This window comes from Colius striatus, chromosome 7 (assembly GCF_028858725.1).
Source record: "Colius striatus isolate bColStr4 chromosome 7, bColStr4.1.hap1, whole genome shotgun sequence".
NCBI lineage: Eukaryota > Metazoa > Chordata > Aves > Coliiformes > Coliidae > Colius > Colius striatus.
Window position 1 is genome coordinate 30,726,522 of NC_084765.1, and position 24,036 is coordinate 30,750,557.

The following is a 24,036-nucleotide window of genomic DNA, read 5'->3' on the forward strand; positions in this document are numbered from 1 at the left end:
GCTTTCAAAACAAGACCAGGTTAGTACCTCTCTCTCTGTCTCCTGTGGGGAAGCATCAGTGGCTGATGCTGATTTTTATGGGACTAATCCAGACACGTTCTGGGCTCTATAAACCCTGTTTTGCCTTTAACTGCTTTTTTTTTAAGGGTCTTTTTTCTACCTGGGATGGGTTGTTATTGCTGTGGAGTTTTATTTCTTGAAGGCTTTCCCCCTTCCATGGGTCTCGAGGTGCTTTTGCAGGGTGCAAGTAGTAATTTGCTGAGAATAGGTGGGTTTGCCCCAAACTTTCCAGCCTTATTGGGAAAGAGAATAAACACTGGGGGGGTAAAAAAATATGTGCAAAAGGGAATGTTTGAACTCTCAGTCCCAATCTGACCCCAAAACCCGGGACCCTGGTGTTGGTTTGAAGCCTGGCTGCGGGTTGAAGCGGGTGCTGTCCGCGGCACAGAAGGTGGGTGATGGTTGAACTGGTGTGGAGGTCGGCTCTGCTTTAGCATCAGGGCCTGCCTAGGTGGAGCTGCTTCTCTTCAGCATCGCACCCGACCAGAAAACACCGGCAACGGTCTCGCCCCGCAAAGACCGCCGGCGAAAGAAAACCCACCCAAGCTGTGGCTTTGGGTTTGTTTTCCACGCTCCCCCCTTTGAAATACCACGCCAAAGGTAAGGGCACTCGGAGATTTGGCTTTGTCAAGTCCTACTACGCTGCTGAGAGCTCCCGGAACGCCCTCGGTGAGGCTCCAGCACGGGCTGCCCCGGCGATGCGGGGGAGTCCCGGCCCCGACTTGCCAGGGGCTGCGGGGACACGCTGACTCTGACCCGCGGGGCGCCTCCTTCCCCCCGAAACGCGTCCCTTCCCAGGGCAGCGGCAGCGCAGCCCCCGCGCAGCCCCTCGGGCTGCACCCGCCCTCTCCTCCGCAGCCATTTCACCGGCAAACCCCAAAGCTGCTGCCCGCCAGGCTCTGAACCCCAAATGCCCGCCTGGCACCGAAATAGCCCCAAAGCTGAGGCGCTGAAGCAGAAGCGCCCCTCTTGGTCCTGTCCCAGCATTGCCATGGGGACACGAGGTGCTGGCAGGGGAACTACCAGCCATCAACCAAAAGCTGGGAGGGAAACATCTTTAACTGGGAGCACTTGGTGCTTGGGCAGCTCTCCCGCTTTGTTTTTTTCCTGCCCTGAGGTATTTTCTCAGCAATTAAAGAGCTGCAGGTAAACAGCCAAAGCCCAGAGGCTGCTGAAGGTGCCAGCTGCTCTGCAGCCAGGGCAGACCCAGCCCCTGGCTCTGAGCTGACCATGCTAAAGCCCTAAATAGCTGCTTTTTTCCAGGGCAGGTGGGTCACAGCAAACTTTAGTTTTCTGGAAACAGCACGCACATTATGCAGGAAAAGCCTTCCAAGGATGCTCCCCACGCCCTTGTCAGGAAATACCACGCAGTGTTCCTTCTTGCCATGCCAATTTGGGTGGGTTTTCTTTTTAATTGGCATAAATGACAGCCTCAGCCAGGCCAGGCTGGGTTTTCCCTGTGCTGCTGGGGTTTATTTTGACATTGCTGCTGGTTTGATCTTTGAATCTTTTTGCTCCTGAGCTCATCTCTCTCCCTGCAGCTCACCTTCTCCCTCCTGGCATTTGCTTAGGTGCAGCAGTGTTCTGCTGGGGGGGACTCATCCTGGGATGGTTACAGCAGGTCTTTGGGGACATCACCCAGCTCGAGGATGAAGTAGCCAAGTTGTGTTTGATTTGACCAAGCCATGGCAGCCAGCCCTCTCTGGTGACAGCCCTCATGGGAGTCTGATTTTCAGGCTGATTTCAGCTCTGAAGCTGCCATCCTAACAGTGATGATTGTGCTTCCCTCAGCAGGAGGGAGGTGAAACATCCTCCCCCCGAGGGTGACGACACGGCCCTGGCACGGCGCTGGCGGAACCGGCTCTTCCAAAACCTGCTGTTGCAGGGCTGGGCTTGGGTTGGCCCTGGGTTTATTACCAACTGCCTCATGGCTCTGATACTTCTCCCTGAGACAGTGCTCTGGGATGAAGCAGGACGGTGGTAGGGTCCTGGAGAGGAAGAGGAGGAGGGATTCTTACCTCACAGGCACCCTCAGAGTCCTCTCCCCATCCCAGCACTCTCTCCTTGGGGATAAGCCCTCCTGCACCCTCAATATCCCAAAACACAGCAGGTAGGAGCCAGGACAATCCCAGTGCAGCCCCACAGGGATGCAGCAGGAGCTGGAGCATTTTCTCATCCTATTATTCCTCACTTGGGCATCTCCTTCCTTGCCCAAACTTCCAAGAAAAGAAAAACCCAAATCTATTTGAGATGGGTGACAAAAAAATCTGTGTCTGTTCCCTTGTACGTTGTTTCTAAACTTCCAGATCCATCTTTTGGCTACTTCTACAGGCCTGAGCCCATTGTGGGCCCTTTCTTTTTGTATTCTATTACCAGCATTCTTACCATGATGACATGATTTTTCACTAGGCTGGGAAATCTTCCTGTTAACAGTAGCTCCTGACAATCAAGATTTAACCTTTCTGGAGAGAAAGAATAGATCAGATAGGAAACAAAAATCCCCAGATCTCTCTGAAATTGGAGAACAGTGAGGCAGGAGGAGCCTGTGGGAAATCTCCAACCCAACCCGGAGCAGCACAGTGACTGTTGCTGGACAGATGTTGGTCTAATTAGAGCAAAACCCCTTCAGTGCTGAGGATGCTCTGCTCTCTGTACCCACAGTGTAACATCACAGCCCAGTGGCCTCTCTAATCACCAATTTAAATCCTCTTTGCTGCTGTCTTCAGCGTTTGGAAGAGATGCTGGGTGGTAGAAATCCATTAGTATGTCTCTTGTTGGTCATCCCCATGGTTTTGAGCTCTTCCACCCTGGCAGGAGCCCTTTTTTTCTCTGTAATTCTCCCCATTTCTCACTGGGAAGTGCCAGGGATCAGAAATGGCTCAAATGGGTGTTCCAAGAGCTTTGAAATGAGTTTCCCCCTCCCTGGGTTGTTGGGCCACCGGGTGTGAAGCTGCCTCTCATCTCCTTCCTCCACCTCATCCCTTCCTTCTTCTCCATCCCATTTAACGTCACCTTTTTTTGGTCCAAAAACTGCTTAATCCAGATTTAGGAAGGAAAGGGAAAAAAGAAAAAAGCAGGGGCACTATTTTGCCATGGAGCACAAAATCTGCTGGGAGTTGCCCCAGGGCTTGGGCAGTGGTGTCACTGCCAGTGCCCTTGGGCTGCTGTGTCGTGGCAGCCCTGGGGTCCCCACTCCATGGCAGCTCCAAATCTCTTCTGCTGAGTCCCTTCCAACCTTTAAGCTTCTGTGATTCTGGGAAGCTCCAGGGGCAGCTCATTTGGGTGCAAGATTTCACCATGAGTACAAAGCAAACACAAAGCATCTGGTGGCTCCTGAGTCTGCGGTTGTTTTAACAGCTGAAAGGACAAGCAGAGGGGGAAGAAAGAAGGAGAAAAAGAGATTGAAAAGTGTCAATAGAAATGCAAAAAATACTGATTTCTCCTTTGGATTCACAGATCCCTGGGTGGGAGCTCTCAGCCAGTGCTTTGCCACTGTCCCTGCCACGTGAGCTGGGAGCCAGCTGGGGTGGCTGCCTGAGGATGCTGGAGGCATTGGGACCAGATTGAAGGCTGGTGTTAATGAATCGGTATTAATGAGCTGCTGCTAATGGGCACCATGATAGAGAGAAGGCAGGTTTGGCAGTGCTGGAGCTGCACAGGGGCCAGAGCCAGACAGGGGTTTTCCTGATGGGCTTTCACTGCAGAGTAAAGAGTTGAGCTGCAAAATAACTCCCCAGCGCAGAGGAGACCGTGAAGCACATCACTTTAATTATGCCAGTGCAAATTTCCCTCATTTGGTTAAGCCTGGGAGCTACAGAAAGAGCTATTTCCAGGTGTGCAGCTTTAATTACCATGTGCCCTTTATTAGCCACCGAGTGCAGCTGCCTGGTTGGGCTTTGCTGGACTCTCTGGCTGTGGCAGGTTTGCAGCCACCAGCATGGCAATGACCCCGCTCACCCCTCTGCATGTCCCTGGGACATGCACAAGGGCTCTGCTCAGGGCAGATAAATGGGGTTTAACCTGATTTTTTTGCTGTAATCTCCACATCAACAGGCCTTCAGCATAGAAAGGATAAAACCCCAGTTCCCATGCCCGGGGCCCTGGGGGGGTTTCACTGGGCAGTTCCTGCTGGCAACGCTGGGGTCTGGTTGAGCTGAGTGGCTGCCCCATCCTGGCACCCCAGAAGCACCTCCAGGCCCTGTGTGTTTGCAAAATGGCTTTTGTTTGCTTGACTTCTTGCCCTTCAGCTCTTAGAAGCACAGCCCCTGCTGCCCTGCTCCCTCTCCCTGCCCCGCAGCCAGAGGGATGGGGTGACCGTCCCTGTGCCCGGGGCGGGCAGCCCAGCACCAGCCCTGTCATCCCACTCCTGCAAAAAATAGCAGCTTTTAGGTGCTTTATTTGCACTTTCCTTTTCTGAACTTGCTTTAAAAAGATGCAGGAGGGCTCAGCTTTCAAAGCAGCAGGATTTAAATCACGTTCTCCTCTGCTCTTCCCGGATCCGTCCTCCTAAAACCCCTTCGCTGCAGCCTCATCGCCGTACGGAGCGGTCTGTGTGGCACTGTGGTGGGATTGTAACTGTAATTCACAGGCAGATATAAACCTGCCAGGATGATTCTAAACCTCATTGGGCAGGGTTTGAGTGCTAGTGCTTCAGCAGCACCTCTCTCCATGCCCACTTTGCAGCAGCTTCTGTTTAACCTCACATGGTTTCCTGCGTCACCCTGCGCCTCTGGGGTTTCAAGTAACCCCAGGGAAAGAGCTCAAAGGCAGCCCCTGCCTCAGGCTACTTGCTTTGCAAAGCTTGTGGGGCCAAAGTCTGGTTTCCCTGACACTCCTGGTAAAACCCACAGGCTAGGCTGGGAAAATTGCCACCTGGGACGTAAAGGGATACACTTGAGTCTCAAAATGGTGCCAGTGAGAGAGGGAGTGGGAGCGATGTGAGGAGCAGGGAGCAGCAAAACATGGGGCCCAGCGTTGCAGTTGGTGTTTGGGTAAGGCTCTGCCCCCCCTCTCCCCTTGCCTGGTACTGCCAGACCCATGACAGGGCACAAGGTTAAATCATGGACAAGAACCATTCCCTGGGATGGACGGTTTGGGATGCAGCATGCTGCTGGGTTTTGCTGCCTGCAGGGCTGTTGCAAGAGGATGCAAAGACACTCCTGGGCTTTGTCCATTTTTCATCAGCTAACACAGAGGCTGCGGGGTTTTGCATCCCCCTCCCAGGCAACCCCTTTCCCATCTCCACTCTCTGCCATCAGCTTTTTCCCACCATCAAATGCTAAACCTTCCATGCCACTGCCAGAGCCTCCTCCTCCAGTGATATTTCTTCCCTGCTTTGCAGCCTCCACAGACCTTTCCTGGCAGAGTGAGGTGGATGTTGAGAGACCAAAGTGAAGGGGTTTGTTCTGTCTGTCCTTCCCTTTCCTCAGGCTCTGTCCTGCTGCATCTCTCTTGACGTGCATCACACACACCCAGAGCACCCTCCAGCCTTGGTCAGCCACCTCACGAACCCCAACTGATGGGAAACTTGAGGAAAAGCCCATAAACCAAATGGGAAACAGGGACTGGATTTGCAGTGTGCTTGTACTACTGGAAATCATCCTTCACTGCTTCATCAGAAGAAATGGCCGTGTGTGAACTCATTGCTCCTGTCTGGGCAGTGCATGGGGCAGCCCTGCAGGGATGTGTGGGATGATGAGCCCTCACACAAGCAAATGGCTTCAGCACCACAGAATCACTTTGGTTGGAAAAGACTTTTAAGCTCCTGCAGTCCCAGCCCTGCCCTTACCCTGCCCAGCCCAGCACTAACCCACGGCCCTCAGCACCTCAGCTCCACGGCTTTGGGATCCCTCCAGGGCTGGGCACTCCCCAGCTCCCTGGGCAGCCTGGCACAGGGGCTGACACCCCTCTCAGGGAAACAGTTCTGCCTCAGCTCCAATCTCAGCCTCCTCTGGGGCAACTCGAGCCCGTTTCCTCTTGTCCTGTCATTCATTACTGGGGAGCAGAGCCCAGCCCCCATCTCCCTGCAGCCTCCTGTCAGGGAGTGTCAGAGAGTGCTTCTGTCTCCCCTCAGCCTCCTCTTCTCCAGGCTCAACACCCCCATTCCCTCAGCCCCTCCCCAGTACACTTGTGCTCCAGCCCCTTCCTCAGCTCTGTGCCCGGCTCTGGCCACGCTGCAGCCCCTCAGTGTCCCTGTGGCAGTGAGTGAGGGGCCCAGCACTGAGCACAGCCCTGGAGCTGCAGCCTCCCCAGGGCCCAGCACAGGGGGACAATCCCTGCTCTGGTCCTGCTGGTCACACTCTTTCTGACACAATCCAGGATGCCCTTGGCCTTCCCCACATGCCATGACTGATACCCACAGCGGTTTCCACATGCCTCAGCTTATGGTGAGCACAGTGTCACCAAGCTCCCCTCTGCCCACGGCAGCAAATTGTCCTCTCCCCAGTGCCAGCACAATGTGCTCTGTTTGCACACAGAAACTCTCCCCAATCCCCATTTTGCTGCTATTTCTAACGCCACAGGACAAGTCTGCTCTTGCCTGTGTATTTGCAGACCAGCCCCAGCCCAGTGCAGGGGGTGCTGGAGGACTTTGGCCCTTTCTGATGCAGAACAGTCTCCCCATAAATTTCCTTTGGTTTAATCTTGCCTCTGAGCTAGGGGGAACTTTCCTATTAATTCCAGCTGTCACTAGCTCAATGTCACAAAGTGATGGTGATGAGACCATGATTTTCTCTTCTGGCTCTGGTGATGGGATGTAGGATGTACTCAGTGACTCTTCACCCACGCCATGCCCCCTCCCTGCTGCTGCCATCACCTTCTGGATGCTCCCTCACCCAGAGGCTGCACTTAGCTTTTAAAAAGCTGTTTGGGGCTTGGGAAGACATTTGGCTTTAGATGGATGAGGCTGGGGGAGCTGCAAGGGTATCTTGTAAGCATTTTGGTTGGCAGACAGGGCTTGTGCCCCAAATACCTCTCAAATCTGTTGAAGGCCTGGAAAACAGAGGACACCTCCACTTTGGGAATCACAGCTGCCCCAAGGCCAGCCATGGTTGCAGCCTCAGTGCCTGACGCATCTCATCACTGTGGCCCTGCGAGCCCTGGGCTGCAGGGAGGCATTTCTGAAGCTGCTCTGATGCAGTGGATGCTCCAATGTGTTGCAGGTGAAGCTCCAGAGCCATGCAAATGAAACACTGCTCCATTTCGGGCAGTTGCCAGCTTTCTGCAGGGCCTCTGCCCGTGCTGGCAGGGAGGGCTGTGGAACAGAGCATCATTGACCCGCTCCTGAGCCTGTCCTTTGTGTGTGCCACTGCTGCCTTCTCCCTCACAAAGCTCATTTTCTAATATCCCCAGAGCTTTCTGCCATGCCCCAAACAGAGCCTGTGGGCTGCCAATGGTACCCCTCATGCCTGCCACGGTCATACTTGCCCAAGAGTCCTGCCCCAAGATTCTCCCCACCTGCCAGACCCTCTGAGCCCGTGGGAGCTGGCTGAGGTTTGCCTAGGGGTGCAGGAGAATGCCTGGGGCTATGGGGCCAGTGGAGGGGGTGCAGGGGAGATGCTCAGGCGGAATGGGGGGTGGGGTGATGCTGGCAGGATGCCCAGGGGTAAGTACCAGGGTGCTGCAGAGGTGGGCAGGCAGGCTGGCTGTGCAGAGGGGTACAGGGGGAACGGAGATGGGGTATGCATGAGGGGCTGGCTGAGGGTATGCAGGGGGGTGTTGGGGGTCTATCTGGGGAATACAGGGGGAGCAGAGCTGGGAGGCAGCAGGAGGGGCTGCCGGGGGGGGTGCAGGGGAGATGCCCGGGGGGGGACGCAGGGAGGTGCAGGAGGAAACCCAGAGCACAGTGCCGTGGCATGCAGAGGGATGGAGGGGGCTGTCTGGGCAGCAGAACCGAGGCACAGAGGGAGAATGCAGGGGGTACAGGGGGGTGTCTGGGTGCAGGGGATCTTCCAGGGAGCTGCACCGCGGCATGCAGGGGGTTGTCTGGAGACACAGAGAGGGAAGACAGGGACTAGGGGGTGCAGGGGAGATGCAGGGACACGCGAGGAGCTGCCCGGGGGGCTGCCCCGAGGCACGCAGCGGGGCTGTGCAGGGGTGCGCGCGGGCTGCTCCGGGCAGCGGCAGCGGGCACGCAGGCGGGCCGGAGGGCTGGCAGGAGGGATGCCCGGCGGCACAGGGGGAAGGGGCGCAGGAGGGGTGCCCGGCAGCCTCCCCGTGCGCGCTGCCGCCCGGCCGGGCCCTCCCCGCCGCCTCCGCCTGCTCCCCGCTCCTGCTCCCCCCCCCCCTCCTCCCCGGAGCATCCCCCCGCCCCCGCCGGGCTCCGGGGCCGCTTTAAAAGGCGCAGCTCCCCGCTCCGCCCAGCTCGGCCCCGCGGAGCTCAGCATGCCCGGCGCAAGCGGCCCCGGCCCGGGCAGCGCGGCCGCCCCGGCGCCCGCCCGCCTCTGCCTGCTGGCGCTGGCCCTGCCGCTGGCCCTGCGCGGGCGGGGAGCCGCGGCAGAGCCCCCCCGCACCCTCTACACCAACCACTGGGCCGTGCGGGTGCGGGGGGGGCCCGCCGAGGCCGCCCGGCTGGCCGCCGAGTACGGCTACATCAGCCTGGGGCAGGTAAGGGGCTGCGGGGGCGCTGCGGGGACAGGGGGACGCAGCCTGCGGAGGGTCCCGAGCAGCGGGAGGTGCCGGGGGGCTGCGACGGCGCGGGGTCCCGCAGAGGTGCCGGGGGTCCCGCAGAAGTGCCGGGGGTCCCGCAGAGATGGGTGCCGGGGGTTGCAGCGCCGGGAGCCTGACGGGGATCCCGGGAGCGGGGAGCTGCTGGGGGGCCTGCAGCCGGAGTTCTGGCAGCGGGAAGCTGCCGGGGGTCCCGCACGGTGGGTCCCAGTGCCAGGGAGCTGCCGAGGGTGCCGCGGGGCTGCTGGGGTGATGCTGGAGTCCCAGGACCGGGAAATGAGCCGCGGGGACGGCCCGCAGCGCTCGGGATGAGGACGGTGCAGCCGTGCTGGCGGACACCCCCCAGCCTCGTTCTCCTCCCCCCCCGCTTCTCGGGGTGCCGTGGCCCCGCACCGCCCGCTCCCTCCCCGGCGCGATGCGGGGTGTTTGCTCGAATCCTTCCATCCCCGAAAGTCGCATTTGTGGATTTACCAAACTTTGGACTCTCTGGCCCGGATTTCTTGGGAGATTTTGGGAACACGAAGAACTTTTTGCTCTCAATCCCCCGCAGCACACGGAGGGCTGAAAGGCGACTTTCAGCACAGCAGCTCTTTTTTTTCCCCTCTCAATCCTTTCATCCTCTGTAAGCGCGGCCGTGGGCCGGTGTCCTCGCAGCGTGCCCCGGAGTCGCTGGCTCCCGGCTGCTCAGCGCTGTGCTGGGTGGCACTTCAGGGCGCTTTCCTGCTCAAGGTGTCTCCTGGGCTATAAATTATAACCTTGCTTTATATCGCAACCCTGCTTTTAAGTGTAATTAAAGTCACGGAGTGCTGCGTAAACAAATTCTCGCGGTGCGGGGTTGTGGGGGGGGATGGGGGGAGGCTGAATCAGGGACAGTGAGTGCAGGAGAACCTCTCACGTCTGTCTCCTACCTGCTGTGCTCGGCTCTTGTCCCACCGAGGAGAAAAATCACTTGGATTAGTCAATGCCTTTATCACAGAGCCGGGTGAATGCGGTTGTGCAACCCAAAGGGCTTTTCGGTGTTTATCCTTGTTGAGCCAGAGATCTTGACTGAGCTTCCCACTCTCCCGATTTGCATCAGCCTTCACTGATTTGCATCAGCTCCTGGTTTGGGATTTCGCCGTGTCCCTTCCCCGCTGAAGCTTCTGCTCCCTGCTGGCATCTCAGCTTCCCCAGGCTCGTCCCCGTGATGCGGGAAGCATTTGGCTGGTGGACACGACGTGGCCCCTCCGGAGCATCCCTCCCTCCTCCCTGAGCCCTTTCCCGGTGCAGCCCGGCGCAGGCTGGAGAGCAAGGGAAATATTTCTGTGGTTGCATCAGGGTGTTCCTGGCTCCCGCCTTTCCCTCTGCTGCTGGGAGCTCTGTGCACCGCTGGGGCTTCCCCAGCTGCTCTCAGCTCCTTGCCCTCAGCTCTCCAACTCCTTTTCCCACAGGAGCTTATCCAGGGCCAAACCCCGAGGGAATCACTTTCTCTGCGTGCATGAGCTCCTGGGTGTTTGCTGCCTTGTGCTTGGGGGTCATGGTGTGCTCAGCCCTGCGAGCATCCCCAGCTTCTCCTGCTGCATCCTCTGCTTGTGGAGCTGCTGGGGATGGCACTGTCCCCAGGGAGATGTGCCCTCCCAGGGATGGGCTGATCCTACAGGAAAACCCTGCCAGGGGCATATCACCCTGCCACGAGGAGATGGGGATGGTCACAGAGGGACCGAGCTGGGTGTAAGGGATGTTCAGCCCTGCACTGGTGGCTGGTGACCTCTTTTATCTCCTAGATGCAATGCCAGGGTCTCCTGACATGTTCCTGGCTGGGAAAAGCATGGCTGAGGTTTGCACACACAGGTATCTGCTGTCCCCAGACATTCCTGTGCCCAACCCCTGCACCCATGAAACCACCTGGGTCACAGCAGCCTGACATTTCCCTTGGGAAATCATTTGCGTCAACTTCTAGCTAAGTGAAGCAAACAATTAAACAAAAGGAAAAGCTTTTACACCCCCCAATACCTGCTCCTTCCTCCCCCCCCCCCGGGCTTTGTTTACCTTGCTGAGCCAGGACAGGCCCTGGCTGAGGACACCATGGGGCTGTGCCAGTGCCAGTGCCCCGGGCAGAGCCTCTGCTGCTGTCCCAGGAGCCTGTTCCTATCCCAGTAACAGACTTTGGAGGGATTTTTCCGTGTGTGTTGTCCAATGCTGTAAGTTTGTGAGGGCTTGGACGTCCTCAGCAGACCCATCTGCAGTGCAGGAGGCAGGCAGGGTTCATTTTAGGCTGGAATTGGAGCTTTCCTGGATTAATAGAATCCCAGCATGGTGGGGGTTGGAAGGGCCCTGCAGAGCTGCTCCAGCCCCAGCCCCTGCTAAAGCAGGTTCCCCTTGATCAGGTCACACAGGAACGTGTCCAGGTGGGTTTGGAAACCTCCCGAGAAGGAGCCTCCACACCCTCCCTGGGCAGGCTGGGCCAGGGCTCCCTCACCTCAGCACCAAAGGACTTTCTCTATGTGTTTAAAGTGGGGCTTTTTGTGTTGCAGCTTGTGCCCATCACCCCTTGTCCCGTCTCTGGACACCACAGAGAAAAGTGTCACCCCATCCTGACACCCACCCTTTAGGTACTTGTAAGTGTTGATGAGATCCCCACTCAGCCTTCTCTTCTCCAGGCCCAGGTCCTGCAGCTTTTCCTCCTCACAGAGATGTTCCAGTGCCTCTCTCTCCAGCAGCTCCCTGTCCCTCTTGAGCTGGGGAGCCCAGAACTGGACACAGGACTCCAGATGAGGCCTCAGCAGGGCAGAGCAGAGGGGGAGAAGAACCTCCCTCGACCTACTGCCCACATTCTTGATGCCCCCTGGATGCCACTGGCTTCTTGCCCACGAGGGCATGTTGCTGCTTGTGTAGTTTGTTCTCAACCTGCACTCCCAGGTGTCTCTCCTGGAGCTGCTCTCCAGCAGGTCACCCCCTGCCTGTCCTGGTGCAGGGGGTTGTTCCGTCCCAGGTGCATTGCAGGGTGCAAAAGGTGTTTACGTTCTGGCTCAGCTGCCTCTTTTAACGAGGGAAGAAAACCACCTCATGTTGGTTTGTTGTTGATGTACAAACTCAAGTTGCCTCCAAAAAAAGAGAGAAAAGTCTTACCTTTCCTCTGAAACTTCAACCCAAAACTGAAAATCAATTGGGAAAATGAAAATCGATCCTTTTGGGATGAAAACCTCCCGAGGTTGTTCTCTGCAGAAGTTAGATGTCAAAACTCCCCCCCCCCAAAACCCATCAAGGTTGAGAGTTGTAAATGCACTTGGGAAGGGAATGAGCTTGGCATGGTCTCTGGGGCTTCAGGTAGGTGGGCTTTGTAGCCACAGTTGGTGGCAACCTGGATTGTCTCCTCTGTGGTGGAGCTGGGAGCTTTCAGAGGAGCTGTGGGCAGTAGGTGGAGAGAGGTTCTGCTCCCCCTCTGCTCTGCCCTCGTGAGACCACATCTGGAATATTGTGTCCAGTTCTGGGCCCGTCAGTTCAAGAAGGACAGGGAGCTGCTGGAGAGAGCTCAGCACAGGGCCACACAGATGATGGAGTGGAGCATCTCCCTTGTGATGAAAGGCTGAGGGAGCTGGGGCTCTGCAGCTTGGAGGAGACTGAGCAGTGACCTCATTGATGTTTACAAATCCATAAAGGGCAGATGTCAGGAGGCTGGAGCCAGGCTGTGCTCAGTGATGGCCAACGACAGGACAAGGGGCAATGAGTACAAGCTGGAGCAGAAGAGGTTCCAAAGAAACACAAGGCAAAACTTGTTCCCTGTTGAGGTGAGGGAGCACTGGAAGGGGCTGCCCAGATGGGCTGTGGAGTCTCCTTCTCAGCAGACATTCAAAACCCAGCTGGACGAGTTCCTGTGTGACCTACTCTAGGTGGCCCTGCTCTGGCAGGGGGGTGGCACTGGATGAGCTTTTGAGGTCCCTTCTAACCCTTAAGATTCTGTGATTCTGTGGGTGTGATTGCTTGTCTAGGTGGCCAGGAAGGATCAGCCCTTGGCCAGGTCCTGCTACACGCCTCTGGAGAGCTCTGGTCTCCATCACTGTGGCCACGAGGCTGGTGCTGCACACAAGGAAAAACCCAACCCATGTGCCGTCTCTGGGGGCTGCATTGCAGTGCAGAGCCCTCACTGAGCTGCCTGACCTGAAGGAGGAGAACAAATGCTCTCTCATTGTCTACAAAAAAGGGCATATTTGAATTTTTCTCCCTAGAGCAGCTTAGGGGGATGGAAGCCTTTGGAGGTCACGGGATGCAGCCTCTGCACAGAGCCAGCCTGGCTTTCGAGTTAGCCCCAACAGGAGAAGCTTCTTCTTCTTGAGTTAGCCCCAACAGGAGAAGGTTTTCTTCTTTTCCCTTCCATAAATCCCAAGAGGACAAAGAACTTGGGGCACAGGGTGCTTCTGCTGTTTTGGCCCTGTATGCCCAAAGCCTGAGATGGGGTCAGCTCCCTTCCCATCCCCTTTGGTTTGCATCCCACGGACATCTTGCATTCATTTCTGAAACACCCTGTGCCTGCACTAGTGGGGAACAGAGATGCTTCTTCAGTGAATGCTTGTTTGTAGAGCATGATCCTGTTACAAGGAATGCTGGACGGACCAAGGGTGAGAATCGACTGGATGTTATAAACCTGCAAACTGCAGGTTGAGGTGACAGATGTGGAGCTGAACCACCTGGATTTGAGATCAGGATTTCCAGGCTGAGTGAGCAAAAGGCAGGGTGAGCAAGAGCCTCACAGAAGGCTTCCCTAAAGCATGGGGAGGCTGGAGCACCTTCCCTTCTTCCCTAAGTGTGGGTTTCAAGGAGGGAGCTTTAAAAGCCAAATGCAGATTGAGTGCACAACCCCTTTGCTCGTCATGTCAAAGGAAATGCTGTAATGCAAAGAAGTAGGAGGTGAGGTTAAACAAACTTGGATGGAAACAAACAAAAGTCACCCAAATGGCAGTTGAAGTGGGTGAAATGACATCCTGGCATAAAAGGCAGAACAAAACTAATTCAATATTTAATGCTTGCAAGAGGCACTGGCACATCTCAAGGTCTTAAGGGTGATAAAGATGTAAATAGACATCGAGTGCTTCAGCATCTGGTCTGGACAAACCAGTTTTTTTGCTCCCCCCTGGCCCCTGGGTCACACATGGCCTCAGGGATGTCACCCTGGCTGCAGGCTTGCAGATGGGGGCTGGTAGCATGGACTGCCACTGGCTTCTGGCCATGAGACAGGGTTTGTTTTGGGGGAAAGCAACTTCAAAGAAAAGGGAGTTTATAGCAGAGACCCAATTTGTAGTGAAATGGTGTCACCTGGGAGCCACATGCCAGGAAGTGTTGAAGCTTTTGGGTCATTCCTATCCTTAAGGCTGTGAATCCCTGTGGGATGCTCATCACCTCTAGTGCCTGCCATTGCCCAGCTCCTTGCATAGCCCCAGGACTTTATCCATGCTTTTGGGATGGAAAAAGAGGAGTTCCAGTGTCCCCAGCTGCCAGGGTGGGAGTGCTGGAGGCAACACAGCTGCCCTGGGGCTTGGCAAGATGACTGGCACAGTGTTTTCCTGCAAATAAGGGACATTTCAGCTCTGTGTGAGGGGAGGAAAAAAAGGGCAAAAACTTGTAAAAGAGAAGTGTGAGGCTTCTTTGAGCTGAAAGGAGCCAATGGGGTTGCCAGCTCCCTCCTGGGCTGCACTTACTGCTGGGAAGGAGCTCTCAGCTGAGACATGTGTTACACATCCCTTGGGGAGGGATGGTTGCTTTGCTTGGAGATATTTGGGTTTTTTGACTCCTCCTGCTGCCAGCCCTGACTCCAGGCTAAACACACTTCTATCCCACACTTCCCAGGACCATCCCAGTCTAGCAGGGATCACATTCACCTCCTCTTTTTGGGTGGGGAAAAGCAGCAGCAGGCTGAGGCACAGCTCCCCCAGCTCCGTCACAGCTGCCGAGTTCATTTTTTAGCTCATTATTTCAGCTTGATGAGAAGCAGTTTGCAAAGATGCATTTAATGGATGAAAATTCAGTCAAAAAATATAGGTTTCTGGGCTGTGTTGTGCCTGTGCAGCATCCAGCCCCCAGCACTGTTTGCCAGAGTGCTGGCAGGGGGGTTAGTGTGCCAGCATCCTGCATCTCCTCCTTTTGAGGAGGGTGGTTTGGGTTTGTGATGTGAGGTGCAGCTGCACCAATGCACAAAGGGATGGTGGCAGCAGCAGAATGAGGGGGAATGATGAGAAAACCTAAGTGTAAAATCTTCTCTATCTTGCAGATTGGAAGCTTGGAGGACTACTACCACTTTCACCACAGCAAGACGTTCAAGCGCTCGACGCTGAGCAGCCGGGGACCACACAACTTCCTCCGCATGGACCCCAAGGTATGGGGCTCCTGGAGGGGTCACTGGGGTGGGGGTCCCTGCTCTCCCCCACTCCCCAGAGGAGCCTGTTGCCTTGATCTGGGTCAAGCCTGAGCCCAAGCATCTTGCAGTGACATGTTATCCTTGAAGCACAGCCCTGTGCACGCAGGGGCTGACTCACTGGCCATGGGTACATGAGCAGTGATGCAAAATGCTTCGAAGTGCCTAAACACTAACATCTGCCTGAAGGCCAGGAGGAAGAAAAGGGAGGAAACAAGCCTTCCAGGATAGAAAGGCTGTTGCATGCTCGGGGTGTTGATCCAGTTGCCACAACACTTGCTGCCTCAATGGTTGCTATGTGTGAAATCCTTGGCAGGGGCTCTGCATTGCTTTTTCCTAGAGCAAGCATCCAAAGGGATTTTGAATTGACGAAAGGAGTGGGATGGGGAGGGGGAGGAAGGCAAAGAGGGACAAGCCAGGCCTGGGTGAGCCCTCAGGGTGGTGGCTCTGTCTCAGCTTTCCTCCTCCCAGCACCTGGGCCCTGCAAAGTGCTACTTCTGTACAGCAAGGGATGGGTTAATATGTGGGGGTGGGTCTAGTTTTTGAGGGGAGAGAGAGAAATAAGTGTAGAACAGAGCCATTGTGGTGAAGGTACCCACACTGCTGGAGCCTGCACCAATGCACAGCCACCCCTGGCAATTAGTATTGTTAAATATTTGGACAAGGTCAGTGGCACAGTTTTAGGAAGCACACGGGTGGCTGCGTTGCCAGTGGGGGAAACCTCAGGGGAGGGGAGCAGGGGAGGGTGCCCTGGAAGCATTTTGGGCTTTAATTAAAGCTGTTTGCCCTCAGGGAGGTGCACTGGCACGCCAGCAAATGATGGATTCAGCTCTGCAATTGAAATGCCTCCATTTAAATGGGTCTAGTTATAATGCAAACCAAATCAATTGGCCCTTAGTCCTGTTAACATTTACCTCACCTTGCTGTTTGGACTACAAGCCAGAGCAATTAGTTCCCATTCTCTAAATCCTTCCTTATCACTGGCAGTTCAAGACCCTCTTGGCATGTGTTGTCTCTGCCTTTTCCCATGCACATTTGCAAATGGTTTTGGAGATGTGTCTGCATTTGGATGGCAGAGGCTTAGGAAAACATCACCTGCAGGCAGGAGGAAAAGGGAGCTGGAATGGCAAAGATGGTGACAAACCTTACAAAAAAATCCCAAAGCAGCAGCAGATCCGAGTATTTGCAGATGTTGGGTGGTTTGTGCCTTCCAGGGGCTATTGTTTCCAGCTCCATTATATATCAGTTTGCTCTAGTTGGTGGGGCAACATGAGGGCCAGGTCCTGGCAAGAGAACTGTGGCCAAACCCTGTGTCCTGAGGACGTGGGTGGCTGGGGAGGGGGAGACCCAGCAAACACAGGGCAGCACCCAGGGTCATGGTCCCTATGAGACTACACTGCTCCCAGAGATGCCCCCCCGCAGGCAGTGGCTGCTCTGTTTGGGTCTGACAGGAGCTGAGCAATGTGAGAGGTGATGGAAAGGGAGGGGGGGATGTAGCAACTCCAGCAGTTTTGGGTGCAGATCCTGGTAGTGAGGGTAAGAGTCATGGAGGGGCAGTGGGAGGCAGAGCTGTGCTGTGCTATCCTGCTTATGGACTCCACTTGCAGCTTGCTGAGATGTTCCTGTTGGCCCTCCTAGTGCTTGAGCCTTCAGCCTCACTGTTCCAGTCTCTTACTGCTCATCAGAGGATGTCCCAGCCTCAGTCCCTGTGCCTCTGGCCACCATAGCAAAACCGACCCCACCTAAATGATTTCTGCTGTGCTTTATGGCAAACACATGCTGGAGCCATCTGGTTTGTCCTGGATCTCTGCTTTAATTCCTGCACATCTATTGCAACAAGACAAGCTATCAATTTACTGGAGCTGCAAAGGGAGTTGCATCCTCTCCTGTGCTGGGTACCGTGCTGGAACTACCATGGGGCTGGGCATCACTCACTGAAAATACCAGTCATCGCCTCGTTAGTACTAATTAGGGTTTGCAGGGATGAAGCTGGGACTCTCCCTCCAGCTCAGGACTGTGTTGTAACAGTTTTGACCATTTCTAGTGGCAAAAAGACATTTCTAGTTCATGTTTAACTTCCGAGAAGCTGTTCCCCTAGCCCACATGAGCAATGGAAGTCACTCTGAGGTTCACAAGCCACATGGAGTTATTGCAGGGCTGCCCCAGGCTCCTTCCTGCTCACCCCTTGTCTTCTCACAGCAGCTGCATTGATTTAGTAACACCACCCCCTCTAAAATCAATGCTGGGAAGCTGCCAGTTGCTCCATGTCCACACCAGACTCCTCCATCGACTCCTGCCGGGCAGCGCTGGGGTCGATGGGCAGCGGGTGAAGACATCCCTGTGAGGCAAAACCCTGTGGAATCCCACATCTCCCATCCTCCCTGCATCCAGCAGTGCTGCAGGGGAAGGTGGTAGCTGTGGCTGAGGCAGGAAGCCCCATGGTAATACAGCCAAGGAGTGCTGCTTTAAGGAGAAACACAGAGTATTTGGGCCACAGCATCGATGAAATGTGGTTATTTATCTTTTTAAGCAGACCATGAAGTTGTATTTTTGCTTCCAACGCTTAAATCCATTGTTGTGGAAGCAAAGCAGCATGCTGTCATCAGCCAAGGCAGCATGGAAACTCATTTTTAAATGAAATGGAGATTTTTTTCCCCCCCTCCTTTCAACAGTTGAGGGGTTTTTTTATAACTTCAAACATCCTGGTTTCCAAACCAAGCTCCAGGCTGGAAGCTGTTGGGTTTCTGCTCAGCACCTCCATCCAAGTCATAAACCATACAAGATGGACTGGTTTCAGCCAACGGTTTCGCATCCCTGAGCCCAACAAAAGCTTGCATTTTAGATCTTTTTCATTACAAAACCTTCACAAGAATAGAGACATCCCCACGAGCAGCTCTGCTGCTCCCTGAACACCCCCTGAGCCCCGGGAAAGAAAGTGTCTGTTGAGGAGGAATGTGCTGCAGAGCCCTCCCAGCTCATCAGCTGGTGCCTCCCTTCTCCCCTCAGCATGAGCACGTGGGGAGATTTCATCTAGAACTTATTTTGACAACTATTTTCAATAAACTTGGGTTTCATCTCCGTGCTGAAGGAGAATCTCTTGTGTGAGCAGTAAATGGTCCGGGGAGGGGCCAAATGCTGAGCAGGGCTGCTCCCAAGCAGCCACCTTAGGCAGTGACGTGGGTAAACACGGCTGTTTCCCAATCCCAGCCTTTTCCTGCTGCTTTCCCGTTTGATCTCTTCGTGTGTCCTGCCCTGCTGCAGAGCAAACAAATGTCAGAGCGCTCGGCCCCCAAGGCCACCTCGTCTCCCAAGGCCACCTCACCCACAGCCAGAGCCAGAAATGCCTCTCTGGAGCCAACCACGTCCCCTGGGAGCTGCCACAGCCAGCTGGAGTCAGAGAATCAGTTTGGTTGGAAAAGCCCTTGAAGACATCCTTCCCTCAATAGCAGCGGGACCACAAATGGCTCTGCCTCGTCTTGCCTGGGAGGGGCCTTGAGGGATGGGGAAATACTTCTCCAGGGCTACAGGAGAAGTGGCCTGGTGACATTCAGCAGGCTTTGGGACCTGGGAGTAGTCAGAGAATCACAGAGTCATTTGGGTTGGGAAAGCCCTTGAAGCTGCTGGAGTCCCAGCCCTGCCCTCACCCTGCCCAGCCCAGCACTAACCCCTGGCCCTCAGCACCTCAGCTCCATGACTTTGGGATCCCTCCAGGGCTGGGCACTCCCCCAGCTCCCTGGGCAGCCTGGCACAGGGGCTGACACCCCTCTCAGGGAAATAGTTCTGCCTCAGCTCCAATCTCAACCTCCCCTGGGGCAACTTGAGCCCATTTGTCCTGTCATTCATTACTGGAGAGCAGAGCCGGACCCCCAGCTCCCTGCAGCCTCCTGTCAGGCAGTTGCAGAGTGCTCCTGTCTCACCTCAGCCTCCCCTCTGTAACTTTGGGAAATATGCTGTGCTTGGGTGAAGCCCCAGTGTTGTTATTTTATCAAGAGGAGAGGAATTGGAAGGATGAGCAGCTCTGGATCCGGGTGGTGATGTCTCAAGGCTGAGCTGCTGCTCAGCCAGGGAGGAACCATCAGCCCCAAAACAAAGCCAAGCACCTGAGTCTCCTCCAACACTTTGACTAAGCACTGAAATATGTGTTTTGCCTTCCCATGAGGCTTCAGCATGTGCTTCAATGCTGCTCTAACCCAGGGGGTTTGGGCACATGCCTGGAGCTGACGTTAGTCCTGCTCAGGGGTTTTGCTGCAACGGGAGAGGAACGTGATCCCTGGCTCAGGGCCATGGAGAGCTGAGCTCAGCCTGTCTGGCTGGCCATCCAACCATCCATCCCTCCTTCCATCCAACCATCCATCCCTCCTTCCATCCCTCCTTCCACTCCTCCTTCCATCCATCCATCCATTGGCTGTGCCCCCAAACAGAGCTGCTGGCTCAGCAGCAGCTGTGCCAGGGTAATGGGAAGAAGCACAGAGCTCAGGGGGATGCCAAGATGGGCCCAGATGACAGCAGCTCAGAGTCCTGCACCTCATCTTGGTGAGTGATGGCAGCCTGCACCTCTGGGTGATGCCAGGCTTTGTGTCTGTGGGCAGTGCCGGGCTCTGCATCCATAGGTGATTCTTGGTTCTGCGCTCATGGATGATCCTTGTCTCTGTGCCTATGGGTGATGCCAAGCTCTGCATCCACAGGCATCGCTAGGATCTGTGTCCACAGGCAATGCCAGGCTTTGCTTCTGTGGACAATTCCTGACTCTGTGCCCATGGGCAATGCCAGGCTCTGGATCCACGAGTGGTGCTGGGCTCTGTGCCCACATGCAACACCTGGCTCTGTGCCCATGGGCAATGCTGAGCTCTGTGCCCACAGGCTATTCCTGGTTCTGTGCCTGTGGGTGATGCCAGGCTCTGTGTCCATGAGTGATTCCTTGCTCTGCACCCATGGGCAATGCCAGGCTCTGCATCCACAGGCAATTCCTGGTCCATGGGTGATGCTGGGCTCTGCATCCATGGGCAATGATGGACTCTCTGTCTATGAGTGTTGCCAAGCTCTGCACCCATGGATGATACCAAGCTCTGTGCCCACAAGCAATTCCTAGCTGTGAACCCACAGGCAATGTATCCTGAGCTCTGCATCCACAGGTGATTCCTGGTTCTGTGCCCATGGGTGATGCCAGGCTCTGCACACACAGGTGATGCTGAGCTCTGTGCCCATGGGTGATGTCAGGCTCTGCACACACAGGTGATGCAGAGCTCTGTGCCCATGGGTGATGTCAGGCTCTGCACACACAGGTGATGCAGAGCTCTGTGCCCATGGGTGATGTCAGGCTCTGCACACACAGGTGATGCAGAGCTCTGTGCCCATGGGTGATGTCAGGCTCTGCACACACAGGTGATGCAGAGCTCTGTGCCCATGGGTGATGTCAGGCTCTGCACACACAGGTGATGCAGAGCTCTGTGCCCATGGGTGATGTCAGGCTCTGCACACACAGGTGATGCAGAGCTCTGTGCCCATGGGTGATGTCAGGCTCTGCACACACAGGTGATGCTGAGCTCTGTGCCCATGGGTGATGTCAGGCTCTGCACACACAGGTGATGCTGAGCTCTGTGCCCATGGGTGATGTCAGGCTCTGCACACACAGGTGATGCTGAGCTCTGTGCCCATGGGTGATGCCAGGCTCTGCGCACACAGGTGATGCTGAGCTCTGTGCCCATGGGTGATGCCAGGCTCTGCACACACAGGTGATGCTGAGCTCTGTGCCCGTGGGTGATGGCAGGCTCTGCGCACACAGGTGATGCTGAGCTCTGTGCCCGTGGGTGATGTCAGGCTCTGCACACACAGGTGATGCTGAGCTCTGTGCCCGTGGGTGATGCCAGGCTCTGCACACACAGGTGATGCTGAGCTCTGTGCCCGTGGGTGATGTCAGGCTCTGCACACACAGGTGATGCTGAGCTCTGTGCCCATGGGTGATGTCAGGCTCTGCACACACAGGTGATGCTGAGCTCTGTGCCCGTGGGTGATGTCAGGCTCTGCACACACAGGTGATGCTGAGCTCTGTGCCCGTGGGTGATGTCAGGCTCTGCACACACAGGTGATGCTGAGCTCTGTGCCCGTGGGTGATGTCAGGCTCTGCACACACAGGTGATGCAGAGCTCTGTGCCCGTGGGTGATGTCAGGCTCTGCACACACAGGTGATGCTGAGCTCTGTGCCCATGGGTGATGTCAGGCTCTGCACACACAGGTGATGCTGAGCTCTGTGCCCATGGGTGATGTCAGGCTCTGCACACACAGGTGATGCTGAGCTCTGTGCCCATGGGTGATGTCAGGCTCTGCACACACAGGTGATGCAGAGCTCTGTGCTCGTGGGCGATACTGAGCTCTGTGCCTGTAGGTGATGCCAGGCTTTGCACACACAGCTGATACTGAGCTCTGTGCCCGTGGGTGATGCCAGGCTGTGTGCCATGGGCCATGCTGACCCGTGCCTGTGCTTGCAGGTGGAGTGGCTGCAGCAGCAGGAGGTGAAGCGGCGGGTGAAGCGCCAGGCCCTGCCCTTCAACGACCCGGTGTGGCCCAACATGTGGTACCTGGTGGGTATCTCCCTGCTGCTTTATGGGGCAGGGAGGAGGGTTAATTTACTTGTAAGCACCATCAATGTTAGCCCGGCCACTAACAAAACACCTTAATATCAGCAAATGTGCTCAGCAGCACGATTTTGCAGTCATAAATGAATACACAGGAGAGTCTGAAGGGTTTCACCATCATTAGCAGCCCCTTGTTATGGTCTGGGAGCAGCACTGCTGCATTTTGACCATCCCAGAGCTGCAACCATCTATTTACACTATCATTTTTTTCCTCCTGCCTGCCTCATTGATTGGTATTTGACAGGGAAATTCATTGAAAATTAAGCCCAGGAAGGAAATGAGCACTTGAAACCTGAAGAGCCCACAGTATTTGAAATGGAAGAGGAAAAGAGGACCAGGGAGATAACATTATCTGGATTAACTGCTGCTGGATGGCTTTGATCAGTGAAGTTCTAACAAATCTACAATTATGTTTGATCAGTGGAGTAAAGTTCTAACAAATCTAAGAGTTATGTGACAGGGGGGTGGGCTGTAAAGACATTTTCTGCTTGATTAAATGGGCTCCCAGCCCAGCTGCTCACTCAGATGGGCCAAAACAGGGTTGGCAGCCCTTTTGCAGCTGTGTTTCCCTTCCCCATAGCACTGTGGAGATAAAAGCAGTCGCTGCAGGTCGGAGATGAATGTCCTGGCAGCCTGGCAGAGAGGTTACAGTGGCAAAAATGTGGTGGTCACCATCCTCGATGACGGCATAGAGCGAAACCACCCCGACCTCCTGCAGAACTATGTGAGCTGGGGGCTGGATGGGCTGGGGGATGGATTGATTGATGGAGAATGGCAGCTTATAAATACAGCTTCAGTCTGTGCATTGGCAGATTAGAAGGAGGGTGTTTTTTCCTAAGGGAAAATAAACTTCAAGATGTTTTTAAGAAGGAAACGAGGTTCTGAGACCAGAGTGCTGGGGGAAACTCCCTTTGCAGCTGCCTGGGAAGTGGCCAACTCCCTCCAGCTCACTAGGGCAGAGCCAAAAGCCTGCATGAGCCTACTCAGCCTCAGCTCAAACCCCCAAATCCTCATGAACCCACTCAGCCTAAGCTTAAACCCCCAAATCCTGCATGAACCCACTCAGCCTCAGCTCAAACCCCTAAAACCTGTATAGACCCACTCAGCCTCAGCTCAAACCTCCAAATCCTCATGAACCCACTCAGCCTAAGCTTAAACCCCCAAATCCTCATGAACCCACTCAGCCTCAGCTCAAACCCCTAAAACCTGTATAGACCCACTCAGCCTCAGCTCAAACCCCCAAATCCTGCATGAACCCACTCAGCCCTAGCTTAAACCCCCAAATCCTGCATGAACCCACTCAGCCTCAGCTCAAACCCAAAGCAGCTGTGGTGGTGTGTGAAGGGAGGGGATAGAGCCAGACCCAGGAGGATTTAGGGTTTGGAGGAACTGTCCTCATGATTGTTTCTCCTGGGAAACAGACAGAGCTACAGCCCAGAAGTCTTTATCCTGAGTAAATAGTCAGAATCTAAGGGGGAAATGGTATTTTCTGCCTGGCTCAGCTCCTTTGGCCAGCAGTGAAGCTTTGCCCTGTGCTGGTAAGTGGAATTTTAACAGTGGCACCATGTTTTCAGGACCCACTTGCAAGCTACGACGTCAACGGGAACGACCACGACCCGACTCCACGCTACGATGCCAGCAATGAGAACAAGTATGTGCTGCAATGCAAAGCACCACAGAGCCCTTGGCTGTGTGTGGAGGGGTCCCCAGGGCTGGGTGTCCCCCTCTGGGGTCTCTTCCAGGGCCATGGCCTTTCCCCAGCACTGCAGAGGGTGCTGCCTCCTGCTCTGGCAGGGAGGGGTTGCACTAGATGATCTTTCAAGGTCCCTTCCAGCCCTTGAGATTCTGTGATTCTGATGGTGTTCCATGCAAATCCAGCTTGTGGTAACCAGGCTAATGAACCCCAGAGCCATGGAATGATGCTCCTCACTGAGCTCTGGGATCAAACCACATCAGTTGGGGTGGGTGGCTTAGATGGCAAAGTTTGGATGCACTTTACATAGTGGCACCTGTGAAAGGAAATGGGAATGCAAAGAGCAGATTGCATTGAGGTTCAAAATGCAAACAGCACATTGCCTTCTGCATTCATTTCCTCCATTCCCCAGCCCTCCTTGTGGGTTTTGGATAAGGGCTCTGCAGCTCCTGGGGCACTTCTTTTTCACTGCTTCAGCCTCGAGGCCAGTTTGTAGGTACTGGGTGCGGGGTGGCTGAAGGGATCCGTCAGCTCCTGGGGATTTTCTCTTTGCAGACACTGCACAGTTGGGCTGGGTGGCTTAAATGTCAAAGCTTGGGTGT

At 55.3% G+C, this 24,036-nt stretch overlaps 1 protein-coding gene across 4 annotated transcripts in view; it reads left to right on the top strand.

Annotated features, from left to right (window-relative positions):
- Window positions 1–549: 549 nt before the first annotated feature.
- The window catches only part of PCSK6 (proprotein convertase subtilisin/kexin type 6), a 47,919-nt gene continuing 24,432 nt past the window's right edge, over window positions 550–24,036 (top strand). The window contains exons 1-5 of one of the 4 annotated variants that reach the window (XM_061999085.1): window positions 550–660; window positions 14,966–15,070; window positions 21,595–21,687; window positions 22,322–22,465; window positions 23,316–23,392. In XM_061999085.1, the coding sequence (XP_061855069.1) occupies window positions 15,059–15,070; window positions 21,595–21,687; window positions 22,322–22,465; window positions 23,316–23,392 (326 nt within the window). In that variant the 5' untranslated portion in view covers window positions 550–660; window positions 14,966–15,058. Of the gene's footprint in view, window positions 661–8,497; window positions 8,665–14,965; window positions 15,071–21,594; window positions 21,688–22,321; window positions 22,466–23,315; window positions 23,393–24,036 lie in introns of those variants that run through there. The other 3 variants (XM_061999088.1, XM_061999086.1, XM_061999087.1) reach the window with 3 other exon arrangements.